The 16,225-nt window shown below is 39.0% G+C and overlaps 1 protein-coding gene across 1 annotated transcript in view; it reads right to left on the bottom strand.

Annotated features, from left to right (window-relative positions):
- Positions 1–280: 280 nt before the first annotated feature.
- The window catches only part of khdrbs2 (KH domain containing, RNA binding, signal transduction associated 2), a 47,744-nt gene continuing 31,799 nt past the window's right edge, over positions 281–16,225 (bottom strand). The window contains exons 5-9 of the mRNA XM_034551248.1: positions 13,426–13,553; positions 11,634–11,817; positions 2,617–2,699; positions 1,807–1,865; positions 281–387 (exon numbers count right to left, since the gene is read on the bottom strand). Of these exons, the coding sequence (XP_034407139.1) occupies positions 293–387; positions 1,807–1,865; positions 2,617–2,699; positions 11,634–11,817; positions 13,426–13,553 (549 nt within the window). The 3' untranslated portion in view covers positions 281–292. The remainder of the gene's footprint in view (positions 388–1,806; positions 1,866–2,616; positions 2,700–11,633; positions 11,818–13,425; positions 13,554–16,225) is intronic.

The following is a 16,225-nucleotide window of genomic DNA, read 5'->3' as shown; positions in this document are numbered from 1 at the left end:
GGTGGAATGAAGGACATTTAAACAACCAATTCAAAACAAAAATCTTCCTGTGCATGTATGATTATGGATGAATGTCTCTTTCCATTTCCCCTTTAAATTTTAAAGAAAGGACTATGTCCTGAATACTGTAATTAGTTAAGTTTCTGGATTTATGGGCTTTATGGGGGTTAATTTTTATTTCAATTAGTAAAGGAGACAAACTAAAAAAGCAGATGTTACAAACATTTTATAGGGGATTAAAAAATATATTTATAAAAAGTTCAAAATTGGAGGTCACAAATCTGGAGCACCTTCAGTATCTACCATAGGGCTGTTTTCTGTAGCCCCCTCTTGTCAGCCGTAAAACTGGGGCTTTGAGGCTGGGACGGGTAGTCGCCCACTCCTCCTCTGCAAAGACAGTTAAACACACATTGGAGAAAGCTGCTGTATCAAAGTCAAACTGTGAGCTGGGGTATCGTATACTTTCCTCTCACAACCCTTTTAACCAAAGACAAGAAGATTCAAGCGAATAAATTCCATCCCAGGTACCATAGAGGCTTCTCTCCACAGAAAATTAATTGCATAAGCACTTCGCCCTCTGTTGGACCAATACTGAGATCTGACTGTCAGCGGCTCCTTCCTTTGAGCCAAATTACATAAAGACGGCCACCTCTGCTCCATGGCACATTGCACTGCTTCCAAATAAGAAAGTGTTTATGGAGCAGAAAATCAAATCATTGCCCCCTTGGTTTTTGGTTTGGCCCGACCTCAACACCCCGGTGCACAATTCATTGTGCTGAAAATGAATAAGCCTGCAAACCCTCTGTGGCAACCAGCTTATCGCCGCTGTCATGTGACAACCTTGTAACTACACTTTTGGTCATTTCTAAAATGTTTGCATGAATTAAAGCTTCGAGTTTTGATTCAGCTTGCGAGTACATCTGAATACTCTTTTGCGTATCTGACAGCAGTGTTGTGTGTACAGCAGAGGTTTCTAAGCCAATAGTAACAGCTTTTCTGGAGTAAGCTCCATGAGGGCACACATCCAAAAAGCAAAACACTCCACCTTTACAACAGGCATCGGTTAGCCCCCTGAGCTTCCACTGGCACATTTACTGTTCGAGTCAATGCAGCTTGTAGCCAGGAAGGCAGGAGGGGTGGTGCATGTAGGAGCGGCCCCCTGGGTGACGGTGATTGGAAGTGGGCTGCAACCACAAGTCGTTTACCTTTTGTTTCTCTGCTTCACAACATCTTTATTATGTCAGTGCAGCAGCAGTCTGGATTGTGTGGCAGAGGCTTATTTTCTTGTCAGGAATTAATTTAAATAAGGTCCAAGAATGTTTCTTAAAAAGTCTGTTTTTAAAATCATTGTGTCTACAAATTTGAATAATTACATTTAACAAAAGTTAGTCAAATTGCTGTTGCTTTTGTGAATTATTACTGGTTTACAAGGACATCGGACATGTTTTAGCAGACTAATTATTGCACAATGAATGGGTTGCAGATATTGCTCTCGTGATTATACTGATGCGAGTAGATATTGTGCAACCTGGGCAGTCATGATCAAATAACCAATTTATAATTATCTTTGTTTGGTCTATAATGTCAGAAAATGTTTCACAATCACAATTTACATGTCAACAAATTGCTTGTTTTTTCTGAACCAAAGATGTTCAATTATCAATGTTATATAAAAACTAATTGTTTTAAGCTCTAACTTTGTGGTTATGACGGTTTTCCTTTTGCAGTAGACACACACTCGTAGTTGGATCGATGTCCAACTCACCAAAACAAAGTTCTGCTTTTTTCAAAATAAGCAGTACTTACCATAGTTGTTGTAGGATTCATCACTGGTTCCATGTCCATATTCATAATATTCTGAAATACTAAACAGACAAAACGGTAACATCAGTCAAAATTCATTTTTTGTAAAATAAGAAAAGATAAATAGTATTTAAAGTATACATAAGGTCGGCATTATTCTATAGTTTCCTTATCATCTACAAATACCGTCTTTAAACAGGTCACACATCTATATTTTTATATATGAATAAAGCTTTCTCAGGGTTTAGCAAACATTCCTCAAACGAGTGTACATTTCTTGGGGACTCTTTTCAGCTGTGGATAAATACACATGTGGTGCTTCAGTACGTATTTACAGCAGCAGGACAGTGTAAGTGGGACTAACTACAGTGTGCATGTTGCTCACTGATGTGTTTTTAATAGTTTTTAGATGACAGTGGAGCTCTATGGCGCAGAGGACTAAGATATATCAGGTTTTAGATCAACATATGATACTTGTTAGTTGGAACAATTCATTGTTTTTGTCTCACTGGTTTTGGTCTTTGTGAGTGGTTGACAATAAGAAACAGAAATATCGTCAGGCTTATCCTTTTATCAAATGAAAGATACAAGTTGCTAATTCATCGTTCAGACTTAATGTTCTGTGTCAGCAAAGTAAGTCAAGTGGAGGTCTTAATGTCTTATTAATGAACATATGTCATGCTGGTACAGCTGGTGACAGTGGACCTTTCACAGGCTGTATTGTAAGTAACTGTAGACAGATGGTGATTGAAAAGAAACATGCTTTGCTGTTTATTCAGTGTGTGTGTGTGTGTGTGTGTGTGTAAACATCACCTCTTTGATTGATTGCTGTAGTTATCCTCATATGCTTCGTAACTATCGTCATCATACTCCCCACCATACCCATCATCGAAGCCCTGTGAGAAAACACACAGTTAGCATTAAAGGTGAATTTAAAAACAATCAATACTTAGCTCCTCAGGCAAAGTCCATTACTTCATGTCGACAATAAGAGAGGAAACAGGGAGAAAAAAAATCATGTCCACAGAGATTATTGATTAAAGTTTGCAGGAGAGCATCTCTCTCTAGTGGAGCCTAATAGACACCTTCTGCGTCTTAAACCGCAATATGGATCTCAACTATTGATAAGTAGCTACTTGAGAAACAAGCACAAAAAGCCAGCAAGTAACTGCAGTCATGTTCAATAACAACAAAAATGACAAAACAGCATGTAACAAACATGAGTATCGGTTACCACATCTGTGCAGCTGTGAAACAGATAAAACATATTACACATGTTTGTATAGCTCTCATAAACACATATCACTGTTGTTCTCTCCCAAATCAGAAGAAATATCCTCTGTTGTGTTCCATGAAGAAACTGAGACAGTATCAGTATTGCAAACTAATGTCATTAAGTAATGGCAATATGTAGTTTGTGTGTAAATCCCATTGCAAATGTCTGTGTGTGCGGCTCAGACTGTTTTATCTGGCCCGGTAATCTGGTTAATGAGTGCTTCCATCTACAGCGGACTCAACCGAGTTATGGAAGTGACCTGCTTTTGGAACAATTCAAGTAAACATTGATAATTGTGGCATGTAATAGCCCTCTCTCCTGAAGTTAATGCTCCTTTTCATATTTTTGTTGTTATCACTGGTGGACTTGATGGTGTCATTACCACTGGGGACAGGTTGGACATGTTCCTCTCACTTTTCAAAATCCCATTTTGGTCCATGTCCCTTTCACCGTTTCAGTTGATTAACTCCTAAAGTCTCTCTGAAGACCAATATCTTTGCACTGTCCTGTTTCCAAAACCCAGATCAAGAGAGGAGATGATATGCTTTCAATAATGACTGTTCACTCACAGCAATTAAGTTATATGAGCAAGAGTGAGTGCTTTTGGGCGTTAATTTTTAAACAAAAAAACTAATTTATCCTATATTTATTTATAGTTTGTACACTCCTAAAAATATTCTAGAATTGAACCTAAATCAAAAGGCAAGGCACTAAAGGACACATGTCCCTTATACAGGAGAGCATTATTCATCATAAACAATTCATCATCAGGTCTCTAACAAGGAAACTATTTAATTTACATTACATTTATAATTCATATCCAATTGTCATACAGCTACTAGCACAATAACAACTTTTATAATATTTTGTTAATTGCTAGATGTAGGTCACTAGATGTATATAAATGCAGGAAACGGCAAAAACAAAAATAATATTCTGATGAACGGTTTATTCATGACAGCAGGGATAATCAATCTCAGTGGACCAAAGGTGCTCGTAAACAGCTCAATCTGAATGACACCTAAACTGGAGCAAGGCCCACGTGTGTGCAGAACAGTAAACTATTGCTATTGTCTGCTCTTGTAATTGTTGGATCTTGTTCATTCTAAGATATTTAGTGGAATTTGAAGAGCGTACCTTTCTTTTTCATCATGATCTAATCTCTTCTTATCCTTTCCAAACTTTCAAATCAAGCTCCACCATGATGCATACAAGTGCCCACTTTGAATACATTTAAAATCAGCAGAATGAAAATGGTTGAAACTGCAATGAAGCTAGATTCTGCCAGATGTGGTTTCAACAGCACTGTCTGCCTGTAACAATAGAGTAATAGCATTTTGCTTTTGGTGTGGCTTTGCTTTGGTAATGTTTATAACACCAGAGCAGACACATCCGTGTGAAGAACACAAAGGAAATTACATTCAAGGCACTTGTACACATTCTCCCTCTCCTTTCGGGTAATGCTGTTTCCAACAGCTCTGGTTACTGTGTGGCTTTATTTGTGTGAACATGAAATTGACTAAATTAAAGTTAAGGATTATGTCAGGGATTAAGTTGTTCAGGGGATCCAATACTTCTCATTTTCTTGCATGAGTTATTTTCTACAAAGGAAGAGTCAAAGACCTGCGTATCTCAGTAATTGACTGTTTTGTTATCAATCCCATATGACAAATCGCTCCACACTGGACTGTAAATGTAAAGCGATCGGTGGATTAATTTCAGTCAAATTCATTCTAAAAATAAATCTTCAGTAAATTCTTCAGAATTACAGGAATGAATGTCACGTAAAACTTGAGTGAGTATATATATATATATATATATATATATATATATATATAAATATATATATATATAAATATATATATATAAATATATATATATATATATATATATATATATTGAAAATGTTGACAGTGTTTACCTACAGTAGCGTTAAAAAAGAGCAACTGAGCATATCATTGGGTTACAATGTTACTATGGAGGGTTACAGGATACAGGAAAAGCCCATTCAGGAGGGGCACATCAAAAACAAACAGTTTGTTAATACATAGATTAATTGCTTACAACATGAAATATGGTAGCCAAGTTGTCTGCCTTACTATCGCAATGATTTTTAACCAATAGTGTATTGATACATCCACGACTACTATCAATAAATACAAAACAAAGAACAATCTGGTTAAAATGTGACTTTGCCTCAAAACCCTGGGTGTGTCAAACAACCTCCTCATTAGCTCATGTAACAATAGAAGTCGTTGCCTCTTGCCTTCTAAGCTAAGGCCAGTAACTTCATGGCCTGTAACATGAGCCGGAGAAAAAATAACAACATGGCGTCCCACAAGCAAGCGACTGTATACCGGAGAGCGGCGCTATGTAATCCCGACTCATTCCTGCTTCCCCATGATGGATGTAGCTGTGTAGTCAGTGCCCAGGATTTACGAAGAGGGGAAGAAATGTATCAAAACATCGCTCCCCCTGCAGAGAGAGAGTAGCCCTGACTTGCGATGTTAGACTACTATACCACTCAATCAAACGTTACGATTACATCACACACATAACAACACTGCAGCGCGAGAGGCGTAGAGGCAGTAACATCACGGAGTTACGGACACTGAACCTGGAGGAATGCGATATAAATGGGAAGGACCCAGCCTTAGTGACAGACAACTTTACTTAATGCATATATTTCATAGGAGTTAAGAGTGGTCAGTGACACAATAAGAAAAGAATACAGTATGTATTTTATTTTAATATAGGTTTTTATGGCAATGGCATTTTAGTGACTTTGTGCAATACAAATACCTTTTCAAGTATTTTTGATGCAATCTGTCCGCTGAGTTATCGATATGTGATTAGACTATGTATTTTCAGGTCTATTTTTAAGTTTTCTTTTCAAAAAAGTATTGGAATATGTATCAAATCATATCGCGTAATATTTTGTACGTATCGTATCGGGAGGTGTTTGTCAATACACAACCCTAAGAAGTAGTGCAAGACTTTTGTAGCAGCACTTTTGGTTTTGCATCTTGTTCTTGTTTCATTTTTAAACTTATATTTCTGATTAACTATTATGTATCTGTAGAAATGTGTGATGACTAATTAGAGTGGTCAAATTGTGTATGCCAACCAAACAACAATTTAGTTGAAAAGTTCAGAAAAAAGCTGGGAGGTGACAATTTAGTTTTTTGGTAAAACTATACATGAATGTTCTGGATGACAGGATTTGTATTAACACGTTTTTAAATACAAGCTATCACTATTTGCTGTTTTAATTACTGATTAAATGGTCTAACATTACAGATAAGCAATGTTAGGTAGAAGCAAAGTAGTGCAACACATGTTCTGTATAATGAAACCTAAATTCAGCATCAAGTTCAAAGAAAATATAACACAACGTTCATCATACTCTGATTTATCTCTCTGCTGACCTTAGTATGAGTTTGACCCACAACACAGGCTGCATTCAGAGACAACAAGGTGCTATATGTAAATAGCCCAGCTACTAATTAATGAGGCCTGATTCCTCAAGTTTGACTCATCTGTAAAAACAATTAACACCGGTCCCTTTTAACAAGGCAGAGGAAATAAATCAAATGTTAACATAAAGGTGGAGAGTGTTCGCTCAGTGTAATTAGGACAGCGAGAACCTAAAGGCCCTTAGCACTGTGCTTCATTATCAATTGACAACCTGTATGTTCCCTGACAGTGACTGATCTTCTTATGGAGCTGCCTGCGAATGCCTCTCCACACAGCAGAATAGGGAAGAAAATTAGATTTGCAGCCTTTTGTCTCAGTGAATAGATGCTGCTCTTCACTGCTTACCTGCTAATTCAATCAGCATGAACCTTTCGTTGTTGACTAAACGCATACGAGTTTACTCTGAAATATAAATGTGTCGTGTTTAAATTTGAGAAATGGGCGCGTGTAATAATTTCAAGAATAGTGAATTAAACAATATAATATTTGTCTCATTGGCTCAACAGAGGCTCAAGAATGAAAAACAAACCAGTAAAAGTACTTTTCAATCTTCAGATGATCGATATTGTAGTTGTCATTGTGCTACTTCCGTCACACTGAGTCTGTCCCTGTTGATAATACTGCCACTTTTATGCATTCTACCAGTTTTTCTTCTCAATCAAGTATAAGTGTGTGTCATACATCTATTTTAATAAACAGGAGAGCGTGGACAATTTCCATAATGAATCTAACAAATGTGAACTCAGCAGTGTATCGGAACCCATTGTTATAAAGCAATTACAGCAGATGTGCATAAAGGTGGCCTGAGAAACCGCTCTCCTTTAAGATATATACAGAATCTCACGCATCTTTTCTGTTCACGAAATAGATGATATGGGGAGAATCTTTCCCCCCATTTCAAAAGGGTGTCCTTTTGCTTTTTCAACAGTAGATAGATTAGATTTTTTTCTTCAAAGCCTCCCAAAGCTCTGTGTTTAATCACATTATGGCATTTCCCGCACTGCCTCGGTATGGTTGCAGGGCTCAGGTTTAAAAATCAAGCTATGCGTTTCAATTTTTACCAGCAATTTGTACAATTCATGGTCTGCTGTCAGGGACAGCATCCTGCATCACTCTCCACATTCCTCTCTTCTATCTTCTGCTCCGACATTAAAAGATAAGATTTGATCCAGATGGGATTTGATCTTTAACATTAAACTGAGGCCATGGTCCCAGTCTATACAAAATGCCATCAATTGCATCTTTAATCTCACATTTTTTACAGAGGAATTAATACTGATTTCAGTGGAATGTCTCACTGCTGCTCAGAAGGTACCAGTATGCACTCTGGGTTGCTTTCCCATTCAGAAGTGTTCATCCATTAACAGTTGCATTGAGTTTACATATAGTTCATATCACCACATTGTTGGGTCTCTGTGTCAAACACTCCCATGCTTTAGAGGATTCTGGGCGGGCGGTGTTAGCTGCAGCTCTGAGGGGGGATGCATGCTTTGAACCGGCGCAGCCATTCTTGCGACTTTGCCGAGGCAGCTTATGCAAATTGATGTATTTGTCTAATCAATGACATTGATTATGTCGACCGATTTACCCAGCCCTACTCTGAAGCTCTATGGCACTGAGGAATGAGACTTTTTAGTCTTAACTTGTTTTTTTCAATGGAATTTGTTGAAAACAACACAAAGATAAAATACCTATAGTGTTATCCTTTAACATCCACACTAAAAACGTAGATGTCATTCAATTTATACTTGAATTCCTTCACAGTATTATGTCAAAACAACACTGAGGAGTACAACTGGTTATTTGCTGTTGGCAAGGGTGTTTTATATGGTTTCAGAGATGAGTGAAGTATTGCAGCACTCTCTGCACCTGAAAGGCAAAACCTTACTGGAGTCATTGCAAAAACGACTTCACTCCCAGGTGAACAGAGTGCTGATGTAAAGGATGTAGCAAGGTGAGATTCATGTGAGAGAGATAACACCAGTGTTAAGCAACAATTATCACCCTACTGTTGTATTCCTCCGACCAACTAGTCATGTTTCAGCTTACATCCATGTCTGTCCGAAAGTATCCTCACTTCATAATTATATCCTAGAAATCTGTAGGAAATTGTCACAATTAGCATTCCAATTCTTGACTTATGCGATTGTGAGGTCACAGTGGACGTTTGTGCCGAACTTGAAGATATTCCCTCAAGGCGTTCCTCAGATATGAGAATGGACCAGACATGAGGTCAGTGACCTTGAATTTTGACATTTGGCCATCAGAATCAGTTCATCCCTGAGTCCAGGCTGACAAATTTGAAGACATGAAGGCGTTCCAGAGATATGGCACAGACATGGGGTCACACTGTCTGTGACCTTTGACCTCCAACATCTAATCAGTGTCTAAGTGGTGTCCTTCAGGCTATGGCTGTGCAATTATTCAAGATGATCATTTGTTTTGTCTTTCAATATAATCATATTGTGATGAAATCATATATTGAGATATGTTGATATATAATTACGTTGTCTAAATAGATCATAACCTGCACACTAACTCAGCTTTCACAGAAAATCTGAATTGATTAGAATTCTGCTAATACCACAGTGTAGTCAAATCAAAAATCTTATATTTGATTACTCTGTATTTGTGTGCATGCATGTAAACATAGACAGTGTCTAGCTGTCTAGCTATAAGAGTTATCTCTTATATACCATTTATTTAATGACCAGAACACATGCTATATTGTTATCAAGATAGAAAAGACCTATATTGCTCCCAGACCGAGAGAGAGACAATCAGAAAACATAATGCCTCTGGCCACAGCTGTCATGGAGCCATAACAATTATACATGATTACTACCAGTGTCCTCATCCTTTTTTTTCTCTTCGTTTTAAATCAATACCACCCTCGATAAGGTGATTATGGAAATTCTCACAGTGTCACTTTTATGGAACATACTGACAGTTTGACAAAGTCCATCAATCAACAATCTTATTTGTACAACGGAGACATATCTATTGTACATTTGTTTCTCAAAGACAAATACAGGATGTAGCAACAAAGGGAAATCTATTGCTGCTGATGTATGATTGTGTTTCAGCAGACTCTACAACATCGTGTAAGCTCAGTGATTGAAAAAACAAACAAACCAGGACCTTTTGTAGAAAGAGTTCATGCTACATTCTGGAAACATTCTTGAAGGAAATTGTGTAATGTAGTAGGAAAAAAAAGAAACAAAGTGAGATATGATGGAAGAAAATGTTCAGGACAAACTCATCTTTTCATAATCCCCTAGTCTCTGCGCTCCCACCCTTCTTTCCAACCTCCAATTACAAAGAGAAGAAATGCCTCGCTTTTTACTCCTCAGAAATATACAGGCTCTACATCAGAACTCAATTTGGTTTGGTAATGAGACTGCGCTTGTGCATTTCCCCATGCAGACAGCCCAATCTTCAATTGCCAGCACACATGGGGGCTTTGCTTAGCAGGAAGGCTCTGAGGAAATAGCCTTGCCTTTTTTCATTTGGATGAAACTTAGAGCTCACCGTGTGTCGTCTTTTCAAAATGACCTTGAGATATTCTCAAGATCTGAGGGCAAGCATACTTTTAACTCAAAACGGAGTATTTCTTTGTACGGATTCCAGCATTTTTTCAAGTGATGTGAACAAAGATGTGTTAGACCACTGGTCAAGGTACTACCGACTCACGGTGCAGCTATTCACAATGCAGAGCTTTCATGTGTCAGCCAATTACTTTGTTTATGGGACACTCCACTTCAAGGTAACTTATAGTGTTACCACACGCACATGCTTATGTGTATGGTATATTTGCTTTTTTTCATATGTTTTAATCAACTATAAAACCTCATTTACTTTCCTGCACTTTTCAGGCATTTGTTTTACTTACATCTACTAGCTGCAAGGAGGCACTGATTCAAGAGCTCATTCCAGGCACTGACGTCTGATGCTGTTACATTTTCAATGCACAAGTGACCAAATTCCTGTCACGCCAAAACATGTTTGCTTATCTTATAGAGATGACTTTCTGACATCAGAATGTCAATGCTTTCTGCCATTAACCCTTTTGTTTCATGTTTCAGACTGTCGTCTAACAGTTTTTTTTTACCGCATCATGGAAGATCACATTTACATTAGCTGCATTCACATTAACAGACATTGTGTTTGCCAACATCAAACTAGATGAAATAAGCAATAGACATTGAAGTAACCATATGCTATGAAATATGCAATTAGTAAAAATAAGTTTGCAAAGTTCCAGATCAGTTAGAAATAGCAGCTAACAGAGCAAGTGATGGACAGATTTGTTACAAATAGAGCTGAAAGACGATAAATCTCAGCCCTCAATGCAGTCAAGCGCTGTGGTTAAGGCCACGTGCAAAGCCGCGGTAACGCCGTTGGCCACGCTCAGAGGCCATACTTACCATAATAACACTTCTTTAGGAGCAACAGAAGCCACACGGCAGAGCCACCATTTTGCACTCTGCAGCTGATGTCATCATCATTTTTAATTTGTGTTGGAGAACTACAATGGCCTTCAGGAAATGTAAATACAAGAAAGGCCGTGTTTGGTCTGTCTGGGCTACTGTAGAAACGGTGTAACATGGCGGACTCCTTGAAGAAGACCCACTCTTTATGTAGATATGAAGGGCTTATTCTAAGTTAATGCAAACACAGCGGTTATTAGTTTCAGGTGATTATACACTAGTGAAAACATAGTTATGCATATTATATTCCATTTCTACTAATAGATCCCCCACAAGTCAAGTTGATTTTAATATTATGCTGATATAGATGTAAATCAAGGGTAGCTTAGATCCAAAATCATTCTAAAAAGTTTGGTATGCTTTTAAAAGTAATTTAAATAAATAAATGATATATATATATATATAATTAAGTTCCTGCATGCCCTAATTTTTTAAACACACGTCCCTAAATGCCCTACCTCTCCGTGTAAAGCAAGACACCTCCAGATCACGTGAAAGGGGATTAAACAAGTCTGATGTACACACGTTTCAAGTCAAATTATTATCAGCTATACATTTCACATGTGTGCAGAGAGGATTGGACTTACGTAGTCGTCGTATGGTTCATGTGTGACGGCTAACAGCGGGGGCCTGTATCCTGCACCCCCTGCTGCCCCCCTGACCCTCGGGGCTTTCCCCTCCCTCGTTAAAACAGCCGTGGGAAGTTTGCTGTGCGTCGCTGCCACTGTCCCCCGAGGGGCGGCTGCACTCCTTCCTGTGCCTCTGTGGCCCCTGGCAAAGCAAACGAGCAGAAAAACATGGCATCAATTTGCCTTAAGAATCTTACTTCATAACATTGCAAGCTGCAGTGATGTCTGAGGAAAAACTGGCATCAAGACATAACAAAATCAGTGACATCCCTCTCATCGCTGCATATGTGCAAGGCTGCCTCAGTCGCTGGATGTCATACAGTGAAACGCAAATCTTGTACTGATCAGAAGGCTCAAGAGTGTCACTTTGTGTCTTTGTCATCTCTGCAAACATGCATGTGGGACGGTATGCAGCGGGGTTCCTTCAATAACACGACGGAGCAGTGCCTAGCATGTGTTTGTCCAAAATCACACCTCCATCTGCCTGAAGCCTCAGAATACACTCAGGTTGTAGTAAAGAGACAATAAAGGCCACAGGACATGGGCAGGCTTGAGGAATTTAAGGTGGATTGTTTCTTTTATGGAGGTGTGACTGTCCAGTAGCAGAACCACATGAACACCACAGGGTTTGAAGGGTGGATTTAGCTTCGCAAAGCCGTCTATTGTCTGCTAACTTAGCATTTTAACAGCAGCATAATGTAGGTGGGCTAGGATACCCTTTTTTCCTCTGGCACATCCTTCACTAGCTAGCAGCCCATTGTGATCCTAAAATACAGTCACTCGAATTACTGGTGCATATTTTTCATGGAGATTTACAATAATCGCTTATCGTTGCGCCATAAGGGGAAAATCTAGGTAGAGACGTGGTGGTGGTGACTTAAAAAGTGTGAGCGTCCCATGTTACTGCAGGGTTTAGCTCATCCATATGTGCTGCCTGAATTGGACCAGGTTGTCATGGCAAACTGTACCTGCATGGTTACTCCTGAGGGGCCGCCATGTCTCAGGTAGATACAGACAATGTGCTCTAGAAACAAACTTAAAAGGAGACTCGATGAGGGACGCGTTTCACACTAGCAGCTGCATGCATGGCAATGCCAAACCAATGCTCTCTCACACCTATGTTTTTCAGTAGCTGGTCCTGCCTGCATCTTAAAAAAACACTACAGAACGGTATATGGAAATCAACTAATATTTGAGTTTTAAAGAAGACATAACTGGGAAAAAAATATTAATTGAAAGGGACATACTGTTTAAAACTATTAACTACAACATGAGGAGGAAGAGAAAGAATAACACCTTTATATTCAATATTCAGATGTTTGACAGTGAACCAATTAATCTGAAATTCACCATGAAGGTGGCGACATCCTTCTTCATTATTAAACCGTGTATTCAACATTCACAACACTGCACACCAAAATGTTGTTTATAATGTATTGCAGTGAATAACAAATATTGGGGGTTGACTACTTTTGAGTGATTGCATAACTGATTTAAAGGAAAACTACTCAACCGTTGTATGATATCAACATATCAATACCCCTTTTAGGTTCTGACCATTGTGTGAAATGTTAGTACTGCAACTGTAAAGACAACAACATTTATATTATTATGTATAAGTCTTGGCCTATGAGAAGGGTTTCAGAAGTGTTTTGAGAGTCTTTCATAATAGTAGTAACCTTCAGAAATGTGTAACTTTAAGATGCCCTGATTATTGTTTCACAAAATACCCGTGTATTTAGTACTTTACCCCGTGGACATTGTGGTTGCTGGTCGTACGCTCCTCCCCTGTGCACTCCTCCCTCTGCCCGACTCGTCAGAGCCATTGAGCAGTGAGAGCTCTCTCAGTTGCTCCTGTCTGATTTCGTCATTGTAGTCCTGCGGGAAACAAAATACAGAATGGCTCAAAAACAAGGACAATATTTGTCTTGCGACTGCAACAGATGCAACAGCAGCACATGTCATGTAATCAAAACAATCTTCAAAACCACATGACTTTGCTGAGCATTGAATACTCAATGAGGAACTTTTTCTTTTGGTTTGTTTGGAGACTTAATGCAGGGGAGGGATTAGTGATGTAGGACAATCAATACATATTCCTCAAAAACTTGGCAGTACTTTTTGTATGGTTATTTTTTTTTAAAGGAAAAGGTAAAAACATATTTTCTCCAAAAGGGAAATATAAAAACAACAACCTACTTCTCACTTTCAAGCAACAGAAAAATATAGTCGGCACAAAGACGGTAATTGACAGTTTCAACAACTTTGTGGGGAATATCTTGTGATTCTGAACCCTTTTTTCTCAACCTGTTATCAAACAGTATACGGATCATTATGCAGCAGATAAGGGAGTGGACAAAGCAATATTCATTATCTTGTCAGTGCTGACAGATAAACAGGCGTATTTCTCAGAAACACATAAGCAAAGCCCACAGGATTTGATACCTCGGGCAAAATGTTTTTATTTTTTTTATTTTCTAAAGACAACAAAGCGACGGAGGCTGCAACGAACCATTGTCAGTGTTTTTGACAGCCACATGTTGTGACTTGTTGGGTCTTTCTCACAGGGAGAGACCAGTCAGATAAAGAAAGGATACATGTTTACTGTTAACAGATTATATGAAATGATGAAGTCTCAGAGTCTTTGGCGCTTAGACTCTACGGGGAGATTTGAAATTGAGGGCCGACTGCCCCGATCAGCAACGAGATAGACCCCCCCCCCGTGGAGTCCGGACCTGGTGGTGATGAGCTGATAGAATGATGAGTGGATGAAGCTGATGGATCCATGAAGACTGGGCGGAGATGGGGAGGTGGAGGGGTGCGTAACTGCAGCATAAATGAACTGAAGGTAGAGGGACAGTCATATTTAAATGAGACAGCAGCAAGATGATTGGCTAACCATGTCATTGTTCCCGTGTGCTTATTGGATAGAGTGGATCAGCTGATCTGCGCAGCTGGTGTCATGATTGACTGCGCAGAACAATGACAGCAAGTAAACAATGAGTGCGCATGTGTGAGAAATGATTGACAGACATATGAGGAATAAATGGCGGACTTGAGGGGTATGCTCTTCCTGTCTGAACTTGAGTGGGTGTCAGGTACTGAAATGAGAGCAAGAAAGCCTAAAAAACAAAAAAAGGTCACTTTACACTTTAGACGTTAGACATTTTAGTGGTCACTTTTGACAAAGTCGGACTAACAGTTTAGACCCAATGTGCAAAGTTTTAAAGTTTTAAACAATTATCCCTGTCTACATGAATCTTTTCAACATGGAGTGAATGACATCTTTTGGGCGAGCGTTAATCCGACCAGTAAATGAACTGCACATTAATTCATGAGATATCATTCTGTGTAGAGTGTATTGATAAGGGAAGGACAAACCATTCATGGGTGTGCAGGCTCTGTTCGAGGGAGATTACAGCTCACACATACACTATAATCTCGGGTTCTGGTGAATTGTGTCACCCTTTATTTGCCTTAATACCTTCTTTTCATGCTACTGTGTATTTCCATTATATATTTATAAGCCCACCTACACCACACTAAGTCATGAGGATATCACAGCGGAGTGTTTGCCCACTCTGTGATGTGCATGTTTGTCATTGAATGTAATTAGATCTTAAACAAAACGCTATTTTTAGAATTCCACTATTATGTTTGTGCAGCAAAGTTGTACACTTGCCTATTCATACACCTTGCACATGTTATATCAAACTTCGGCATCATTATTTTACTTATTGTCACATTGTGCCAGCTGTCCTTTTATAGCAATAGGATATGTGTCATACAGGGACCATATGATGAACAGATTTTGACTCCCGCGTGTCACAGCAGAAGAAAAGGAAAATAAAAATACTCATGGTAGATTTCCAAAACATTTGACACACAGCACACATGTGCTTCTCTTGTTGATGAACTAGTACGGCCTGAAGCGTTCTGATGGTTTGAAGGAGAGTGGCAGGGCTGTTAATTGGAAAGCTGGCAGCTTATCCAAAGCACAACAAAATCTGCCAGAGCTTGTAAAAGTTGACTGGTGACAGAGGCGTTAACATGAGTAGATAAACCCCATGCTCAGGCTTCTCGGGTCAGACTGTTTGCTCACTGAGATTAACTCTAACCATGCAGGACTTTGAACACAAACGATGCCCTTCACAGAGCAAAACCTAGACTTTAAGGGGTCGCCACACACGAAGATCGGCGATACCGATCCCTCTTGTGTGTTTCTTTGGAGGACAGAGCAGAGAATTCCCTGGTGATATACAGCATATTGATTAATTCAGATGTATGGCACCCTGTGACGTGAGTGAACCAATTACAATATCCAACAGCTACCAAAATGTGTGTTGAAATGTATCTTGTGTTAGATAATCTCTCACAGTGTCGTGTCTGCACTGCTGGACGGGCAGAATTTATAAGTGTGTAATACATCATGTTCCCTTTCTCAGCAGGCACGCAGAACAATTGACAGGGACACATAGTTTTACAAATATGCACTCATATTGCAGAGACGACAGCCTGGAACTATGAGTTTGTTGAAATTCCCCAAAGAT

The sequence above is a fragment of the Cyclopterus lumpus genome, chromosome 15 (genome assembly GCF_009769545.1).
Source record: "Cyclopterus lumpus isolate fCycLum1 chromosome 15, fCycLum1.pri, whole genome shotgun sequence".
Taxonomy (NCBI): domain Eukaryota; kingdom Metazoa; phylum Chordata; class Actinopteri; order Perciformes; family Cyclopteridae; genus Cyclopterus; species Cyclopterus lumpus.
The sequence above is the reverse complement of the archived record's forward strand: the minus strand, read 5'-3'. Positions and strand labels throughout refer to the sequence as shown.